General features: G+C 38.8%; 1 protein-coding gene across 1 annotated transcript in view; it reads left to right on the forward strand.

Annotated features, from left to right (window-relative positions):
• Positions 1-10,232: 10,232 nt before the first annotated feature.
• Positions 10,233-10,316, forward strand: part of LOC307262517 (homeobox protein Hox-B9a-like) — a gene marked incomplete at both ends in the record, with an annotated part of 10,012 nt that continues 9,928 nt past the window's right edge. Inside the window, one exon of the mRNA XM_080043415.1 lies at positions 10,233-10,316. This exon is cut by the window's right edge and continues 505 nt beyond it. Coding sequence (XP_079899541.1) covers positions 10,233-10,316 — 84 coding nt within the window.

The raw sequence follows: 10,316 nt of genomic DNA on the forward strand, positions 1-10,316 counted from the left end.
CTCACGGGGCATTTTATTGAAATCCACTTAGATTTTTACAGTAATTATTACCTCAATGAACATGGATAACTTGGTTCGTCTCACCATCAAAGCCTGCAATCATGTGTTCCAGCTTTACAACTTAAATTCATAAAATGAAGGCATCATCCAATCATTTATATCGTCCTATAGGGACGTTTACTAAGACATTTACCGATATTGTAAGCTCCTTAGCACATCTAAAGGATTATAGGTGAGGTTCTTCACTGTTTTGAAGTGTAGTTCCAAACATAGAAAAGAGATCGACTGCGGATCTGTGGACTTATTATTTGTTGATGTGCTTCAGCTTTAATTATAAACATCTAAACATCTGATGAGCATGGATTTATGAAACTTGAACTCCACCATTTTTCATTCAATCACCTTAAGTTCCGTTTGCTTGTCATGTGGAACTCAAAACACAAAATTGTATCTTCCATGGCTCTGGAGGAGTTTTGTTTAAAGGTCGCCTATTATGCAAAATGCCCTTTTCATGGTTTTTCCAACACTAATATGGGTCCAAGGTGTGACTAGAGACCCCCAGACTCTCTTTTTCTCCATCTCCACCTTTCTAAAAACCTGTGTTCAAAAGTCCCAGTCAGGTTTCTCTCCTTTTATGACATCACAAGAGGAGAACCCTCCTATTACCAACCTCACATAGCACTACCTCCACCTGTGATATGCACACCCCCAGATACCTCTAAGGGACTGTTTACACAGTAATGTTTTCATCAAAACCGCAACAGTATTTTTGATGTTTCGGGCTGTTCATTTACATGACAACAGCGTTATCGATGACTGAAAACATAAACTTTTGAAACCAGGTTCCAGAGGGAAATCTTTTGAAAACGTCACCATGTAAATAGCAACGCTGTTCCCTGTGATAACGATATGATAACGGTGACATCACGGCTCCACTCTTCACATGCGCAGGCCTATTACATTTGCTGTCAAATTTCAACATTTTACGACGCGATAACCGTGCTGTGTTTGTGTTGTAATCTCTGATTAGTTTATTACTGCTCCTCCAAAAAAAAATTGATTTGCTACACGGTGTCTCTGCTGCACCATCACTGTGATCAGCGGAGAGTCTCGTGCAGGGCTCAGATAAGCAAGTAGTAGTCTAAGTTATCAAGGTCACCCGCCACTTTGGCTGGTTAGCCCATTCACAGCCCTACAGCACACCAGTCACTAGCAGCATGTCTTCTGTTTTCAAAAGTTCTACGCTGTGAAAGAAAGAGGACAGAAAGCTTGTCATTTGCAATAATTGTTACCCTGCGCTCACACAAAAAGCTTCTGGCAGTCAGATTGAGGGCCAATCAGAGCAGACTGTGCTTTTTGGAAGGCGGGGCTTAAGGAGACAGGGCGCTCTAAAAACAAGTGTTTCAGACAGAGGCTGAAAAGAGGAGATTCGGCAATGGCACTGTGAGAAATGTAAAGCTTTTTTTTGGACAGTACATTATCAAAACAGCTTCTAGTAGAAACTCAAATCACAATTTTGAACCTGAAAATGAGCCAAATATGTGACCTTTTAGTCTGCAAAGATAACCCTGATGATGTCATACTGATGTCATTAGGGTTACCTCGTCTTGGTTTCAAAAAAGGCATTTGATCAAATAGAATGGCCTTGTTTTTTTAGTAGCATGTACAAGTTCAGTCTTGGCGGGGACTTAATGCAATTAATCTGCTCTACTCGTCAGGTGGACCCCTTATCACCACGTCTTTGATCATTAGCATTTGCGCCATTTTCTATTTGGCCATTAGAAGCCACGTTATCATATTAGGAATTCAGATGGGAACACATACAATATTGTTTTATAAGCAGATAATGTCTTCTTATTCATCATAAATCCACAGGAATTCATCCCAGTCATTAATGTCAGACTTATAGAACGTTTAGCTCCATCTCAGGGTAAACATTTTATTTTTAAAAATCAGTTGCAATGCCTCTTGAGTAAGAAGGGGAATTTACCAATTGTACAGGACTTCCCATTTTTATGGTCTAGCTCAGGATTTACATTGGGGATCTCTATAACTTCCAGTCATAAAGATCTCCTGCACTCTTACAAAAACATCAGAAGTGACCTTGCATGGCATGATGTACCAGATTTAATTGATTTATTACAAATTAATGTATTACCTCTCCTTCCTATGTTAATGTTACCTTTATATTATATATAACTAATGAACTGTGTATATGAATTGAAAGGGATTTCTCAAAGTGTATATTGGCATGGCAAAATATGAGGATTTTTCATTTACCCAAAGGTTAGCAATCCCAAATATTATTTATTATACCTTGGCTGCCTTAGTCGGCCTATATGTGAATGGGTTCACTGTACTTTTGTATTACTGAGCAAGCTCACAAGTATCAAGAGATTACAATCTAGGGCAGTAAAGAATCCAATACTTACCAATTCTGTTAAGGTTTGGCAGGACACTTATTTAATATTTTACTCCGCTTATGAATAACAAGAATTTCCTCCAAGGATAAAAGAGTATTATTTTTTCAAACAGAGGATTTTGCGTGAAAGGAGGTGTGTTTGAAAATAGTATTGTTCTAATGTCTTTTGAAATGGCTAGGTTTTCAGTTTTCATTTAGTTTTCTGTTCTGTTTATCTACAGGTTTTATTAATACAGATATCAAGCTACCTCCAGATGAGCCCATACTTACGCCTTTTTAATAATAAATGATTGATTTCTCAAAAAACAGAGGTCTTTCAAAATGGTATGATACTTTTATCACTAATAAAAAACAGAATGTAGACAGGTTGGTGGAACGTTGGGAAAATAACCTTCAAACTCTTTATGGGAATGATGTTTGGAGAGACTGTTCCTAAGCCTCTCACACACTTCTTCTTTGTAACAGATATAAGACAATGCAATTTCCAATACTACAGCGACTACACAGAGCACCGCAAATACTAAACCAAATTGATCCAAGAAGATCCTTTCTGTGTACGACAATGTTAAATGTAACGTTCATGCACTGTTTCTTGGATTGTTCTAAAATGTCTCATTTCTGGTCTTGTATTGCAAAGGAATTAAGTGTAAATTTGAAACACAAAATCTGTAAAGATCCTGGTAAATTGTTGTTAGGGCTGCCGTCAAAATTGCTGGATATACTGCTCTTCCTGGGAAGCAAATGCATATTATTAAACTGGGTTCAAGGAAAACCACCATCTGTGACCTAATGGTAAAGAGAAATCTTCAAAGTATTTCCCATGGAAAAAACTAAGCCCTTAGGTAAGAGGAAATGAGAGCAGTTTTATTAATATATGGCAGCCACTATAACTCACTCACCCAGCAGTCTTAACAACTTCATTCACAAAGCAACTGTAGCACGTTCTGAAGAATTTGCATAAAGCAGTATGACAATAACAATGCATTACTGTGCATAGCAGGTTTTTTTGCAATGACAATTCTCTTTTTGTTTTATCCATTTAGCAAACTATTCTTTTCTTTTTTATTATAATACTGTACTTTGCACTTTAATTGTGCAAATGTTTATTTCTGAGGCTGTGAAATTAAATAAGATAAGAATATTTATATTGTTACTACCGCTATGAATGTGTGTTGATACTAAAAGAAAATGAAAAAAAAATCATCTTAAAAGAAAATTGTTTTAAAGCTTTAAAATGCAATGCAACTGACCAACTTGTATATCAGCTTGAATCAGATCAGCCACAGTGGATGCTTTTACAAAGTAAGTTCTCTTTCTTTTACGAGTGTTGGCGTCCTGTCGGGTAGATGTCAAGTTAGCACTATGATGGCAATGCAGCTTTAATAGTAACCACTATATAAACACCAATGGTGTGTGGTGTTGTCATAAAAAAGCTTGTGTATCTTCATCAATACCGCCATGTAATATCCCCAACATATTGTAAAAAGGATTTATTGTGTGTGAAATCCATATAGTACAGGCCAAACAGCAAAATCTTGCCCATGGGCTCCCTAAACTGGCCCATCCAGCCATGGCTTTGATACACTCACTCCTCTGTTCTTGGGTAACATTTCTAAATGCAGTTTTTTTTTCATTTGAAAAACAAACCATTTGAATGAAACACTTACAACAGGCGCTTTATTGCTATGGTTAAGGTTTAAGAACTGTCTTGAAGCAATGAAGGATCTACCCGAGACAATCAAGGATGACACTCACAGTGAGGCTATATTTAAAGTGACATAGAAATGGTTAGGTATTCCTTAAATAACCACGTTTATTAAAAAAAAAAAAAGAAAAAAAAAGTCAGATCCTTGAATAAACTTTATCTGTAATGTCAACTATTGGGATGGACATTCCAGAGGTAAAACATGTGAAGTGGATATGTGACTTGTTCAAAGTATCTGATGTTTCATTTGCATTGCAGAACAACAGGAAGACAAAGCAGAACACACTGCTCACTGATTTCAAACCCTTCACACAGGATAGCATGCTACTTAGCTTCACAAATAAGAAAAATACAACAAAATGACACAAAATAAGTTTGCAAAAGTCAGATTTTTTTTCCTGATTCATTATTTTATTGTAAAATGACATCAAATGTTATACAATAGGTTCATGTAAAGTCATGGGGCAATTGGTAGTGATTGTGCTGCATCATATGGTGATAATATTAAAGTGATGTTATTGGAAGAAATGCCTCCTCAGGGCACATGTATATATACACTGTGGCAAAGTTTGGGTCATTAACTATTAAGTATACTGTATAATAATAGCCTATAAAGATGATAGGACACTTTCCATTATGTTCACTCTCCGTTTTGATGCAGAATGAGGACAACTGGTGGAAAATGAGACATCCCCCATTGCATAACAATTCCTGAAAATATAGAAGTTGGATTTTTAAGGGGAGGGTTGAGAGTTGACATTGGACTCGAGGATGTCTCTATATTCTTATTTTTTTTATTACTCGTATTGCAGCAATTACATGATCGTCATACATGTTACATACTTTCTTGAATAACCGTCACACCATCATTCAACATGACAGGTTCACAGATTGTAGCCAATGGACTTGTACAAGGTTTAACTACTTTCACGCTACCAAGATGACACAAAATGTCGGACACACACACACACACACACACACACACACACACACACACACACACACACACACACACACACACACACACACACAGTCCAAAGCAGCTGGACTTTTTTCTCGCCCATTAAAATGTGTCTCAGGACATTTGATGAGCCAGTCTCACATCATATACATCTCTACTTTGGCCTGCTGTTGCAGATAGTCAGTTCATAACTCTCTCCTGACTTCATTTACTGAGGCAACTTTACCATCTGAGCAGTAAAGTGGCGAGGGAGATGCCTGGAGCCTCCTCCAGCTTTCAGATGAGAAATATGACGCCGTACATGAGGCCCAGGCATGGGCAGTTATTACAATATATAGCGTGTATCAATCAAGCAGGTTATCATGCTCAATTGCCATTGTTGGGCATCTATACTCACGCTTTTTCATCGCAATACAAAGCTTCAGTCAGTCATTATTACACATTATATTAAATGTTTTATGTGTATCAACCAGGGTTATTATTCTTTTTAATTTAAGAATGGTTAATGTTTGCTGTGGTAAAATGCGGTTACACGGACACATAAAATATGAAGACATGAGAATCGCTTTATGTGTTCAAAAATACAATATTTACCATCTGATGTTTTTACCAGATTCATTCATAAATCACGATCGAATGATATTAGTTACTATTTATACTATATTACTATAAGTTGGGTATAGAGCCTGTAGAACGTTATACACTATGCCTATATCTTACAGACGATGCAATCCATATGAAGATCTGTCGAGTGTTATTAATACAAATGTTTTAATACAACGTATGCTTATTAATCATTCCCGACTATTTACTAGTTACTTTTAGTTACATGTTTAACAAGCGAGTCAATGTATTCATAGTTCCCATTAAAATAATCCTGTGTTTCAAAAATTAAAATAAAACTGACATATTTTAAATTGTGCTATTCCTGTCTTTATTGGCCAATTGAGTAAGATATTTATTGGTTTGATATTGTGTTGAATGATACTTTAAAATACTTTGATCTATAGCTTTGGAGCCTGCTTGTCTGCGTGCGTATTTCCAAATGAACCGCTTGAGTATGTTTCAAAATAAGAGAACAAACTGCGCTGAAACTATTTTATTTGTATTTTTTTTTGTTACAATTGGTGCCGTAACCGTTGTAAATATAGACGTGCCATTGCATTGTTTTTAGTTTGACCCGCTATAATATCATTAAAGCTTTATTACCATTAAATAACCGCAGCGCACTCTCTGAACTCTAAAAAGTAAGGATTTAGATTGTGCTCCTCACATTTAAATATTACCTATAATTTCTAATTGAAATTATTTTCCAATTGAAAAGAAAAAACACACAATTGCCCAAAAAAGTTTGGTGTGTAAAAATAAAGGCAGCGTCGGGAGTGAGAGTTAAAATCCCATTCAAACTGAGTCGATAACATCTAATAGTCTTATTTACTCTGCAGCAATAAAGTGCATGACTGCCTTCTCATTTGCATCATGTTTAACACTTGATGCACTTCCTATAACTCCGATCAAGGCAAAATCTGGTTTATAAAGAATTTTGATCCAAGTGAATATGTCCATTAGCTTGAGAAGGAGCATTACGCACGTGTTTATTTCTTGTTTGAAGATGAACTCTGCATTCTACAACAAAGTGGCATTAGTGATAAAAAGGCTAGAATAATGTTAACCTTTAATATGATTTCTTTCTAACTGATTATGATGGGATGACTCCTCCATACAGGCTGTGTGCGTGTGCCTCCCAAGACTTTAAACCAGAACATCCCATGAATGTGCGTAAAGTGTAATTAAATACAGCCTAAATTTATACTTTCTAAATCCAGATCCAATGGAAATGAAGGCTTTGGCGCCAGGGTGAAAAAAAACTAAATTATACCGCCTGCCTGGAATTTCAAATTGAAATCAACGCGGCCTCAGCTCGGTTATGTAAAATCTTTGGACAAAATAGAAAAAGCAACGTTGTGATTCTGAAATCTCACTGGTTTTATGACTTTGTTTGATGGCCTTTTTGATAAGGTAAATACATATTAAATCCTATAAGCTAGAAAAGGGAAACGAAGTGCTATAAATGCAATTTATTGTTCTGTAAATACTTTTATTGGTCACTTGTAAACCTAGAATGCACTCCGTCTATTGAATTGATTTGGTAACAGCCTCAGTTAGGCTTAAAATGATTCACTTTTAATTACACCTACACTGGACCTTTCCTATCAGCTGAGAGTGCGGTGTAAGCTTCCGGATTGGATCACTTGGTTACATTGTTATCAACTTGTCACTGTGGAGGATGTATAAAACAAGGAGGGAACTGAAGCGGCTGCAGTCTGCACGTGCTGCATTATAGCCTACACAAAGTAAAGGGCAGTTTGGGGCCAAACATCACCTCCGAGTTATGTCATCATGACGAATGAAAACAACATTTCATTTCACGAATTCATTTTTCCATTTGTTTTGTTGCAATATGTGGCCAATGGAAAAACATTAGATATAGGATATGTTGTTTTCTTTTCAATTTATATATTATATTTATATATTCCATAGTAATGCTTGGTAATAGTCGATAGTTATACAGTGAATCGAACGTATGTGGACTTATTTATCCGAGTCACATCTGCCGTAACATTGAGGCAACGTGCAGAAAATGTAGGTGGTTTTTGCAGATAATGTTTTCAAGCCTCTTCTCAGCGCCAGTGTCTCCAATTAACGCGCTGTCTGGTTGGCCTGCAGGGCGGAGGCCCTCCCTCCCACAGCCTGTGGTCTGTGGAGGCCATTTTGACTGAAAAATACCCCGAGCATTACGGCTGGAAAAACAAAGTGGTGTTCTGCTCTAAATATGTGGGACACACACTGCGTAACGTCAAATGATTAGTATGTTGGAATAATTTTTTTTGGAGCTCAACTGAGCCGAGTCTGAGCTTAACAAACAACACCAATGATATTAGACTATTACTTATGTTCATGTTGTACTATGACTAAAGCTCATTCAACCCGTATGAAACATTTCCAGCTCAAACTTGACGCAGAAACCTACTTAATGATCAGGTTAGTCATTGTGACAATCAAGCATTGATTGAAGTTTCCCGTCTGATCCTTACTGGGTCGCTGTAATCCAATTGAAACTGTCCAGATGCGCTGGGAAAGGCTCCTTCAAGACGGACGGACAGAGGAATGCGGTGAATGTAAGCTCACGGGCCTGATGTTTAAAGGACTCTCGTGTTGTTGAAATGGAAGCTTCCTATCCGCTCTGTCTTTCCCCCGCTCCTCCGACTCATCATTTCTCCTCAGCACATGTGAACGCTGCGCTATAGCCCCTACATCCATCCTCGTAAATAACGCTGTTGGTCCCTTAAGCAATGCGTGGTTCATATTTAATCGTCATAAATAACGGTGTGGGCTGTACGGGCAACGCACAGATCAGATTTATAGCCCCCGACTAGCCGGGCTGCCATCCCCACAGAGTCCAAGACTCCCCGTCTGGGTTGATTGTAAAGAAATGTAAAGACTTACAATCCGGGTGACTTTGATAAAGGTCAGCAGGAAGTCAGTGTCTGGACCCACTGCCGGTCCAGTGTGCTGCTAGGTCTTCAGTCTCCTCATTAAGAGCCATAGATGGATGTTATCCCGGAGAGGCTGCGGTCTGGAAGGCTTTAAGAGTAAACCACCGATAGACCCAGCACCCACACAGGAGAACGCTTTAGCCGGGTCCCCTTCACCGAGCTCCGGGCCGAGCCATGTGTCCTCCTGGCAGCCTGACCGCTGAGTGAGGAGCGCCCTTTCCCCGGACGGTAGAAGGGCTTTTGCAACAGCTTCAGTCGCGTTTACGGTCCGCACCACCACAGGCCATATATCAGCCCTATAAAACCAAAGCAGCCGCCCTGATGTAGGATTTTATTATGGTATTAAACGGACCCCAAAAAAGTAGTTGAAGTAGTTTGCGCTGTAAAGACAAGGGGCATAACCACGCAGGGCCCGATTTAATGGACACTCGTTAACAAAAATGACTGTTAATCTGCCAATAAAGCAGTGTCAGGCGGCTCTGCAGCGGGTGAATAGCTAAACACACCTAGAATCTATCAATCTATCAATCTATCTATCTATCCATCTATCCATCTATCCATCTATCCATCTATCCATCTATCTATCTATCTATCTATCTATCTATCTATCTATCTATCTATCTATCTATCTATCTATCTATCTATCTATCTATCTATCTATCTATCTATCTATCTATCTATCTATCTATCTATCTATCTATCTATCTATCTATCTATCTATCTATCTATCTATCTATTTAGTCTAGGATAGAAAATATCTGCTGTTGATTCACCTCTCTATTCGCACTTTTACATAATGGAGTTTTAAACGCGTTCAGATTGATTGGAGTGATTGCTTGGGCACAATTCAGCAGGAGTGGATGTGCTCCCGGTAATGCCACTCGTGCGCGTCAGACTGAATTGCATGCGCATCTATTTTGATTAGGTTAAGAATAAATAAATAAATGCATAAAAATAATGGCGCCACTTATTTGTCAGCCATTGTCTCCGCTCTACATTTCATGCATGCTGTCCAGACGAAGAATAAATTAACGGTTTTATATAATTCCTGCTTGACAGCGGCCATAGACACACACACTAGATATACGGATGAACTGTTCATTTTGCATATTGCATATAAACAAGACAATTTATTTAGGAGGGGGCCATCTATTGGAGAGAGAGGGAGAGCAAGAGAGAGAGAGAGAGAGAGAGGGGGGGGGAAAGAAAGAGAGGGAGGGAGAGAGAGGCCCGTGTGCAGGCTTGATTTACGCTCTATTGAAGCTTTATCAGGCTCGAAGAAAAAGTCCGGCCAATCAGTTTGCGCCTCGCGCACGGACCCGACAAACCCCCGCGCACAGTCCGAGGCCGTACGCTGTAGCACTTTGTTTCGCTATAGTGAGCAAGTTGTTTGGAAGGAAGGGGGCTAGTGGAGGGAGAGAGAGAGAGCGTGTGTGTGAGAGAGAGAGAGAGAGAGAGGGAGGGAGGGGGCGAGCTAGCAAAGAACTGGAGAGAGAAAGAGAGAGAGGGAAAGAGAAAATCTCGTAATGTCTCTCTTCATGTTGTCCATTTAGTGAACTCACGGCGTTTCGCAGATAATGTCCGAGAATGTCCATTTCTGGGACTTTGAGCAACTATTACGTGGACTCCATCATAAGTCACGAGAGTGATGAACTCTCAACCCCGGCTCGC

This window comes from Ammodytes marinus (assembly GCF_949987685.1).
Source record: "Ammodytes marinus genome assembly, chromosome: 16".
Taxonomy (NCBI): domain Eukaryota; kingdom Metazoa; phylum Chordata; class Actinopteri; order Uranoscopiformes; family Ammodytidae; genus Ammodytes; species Ammodytes marinus.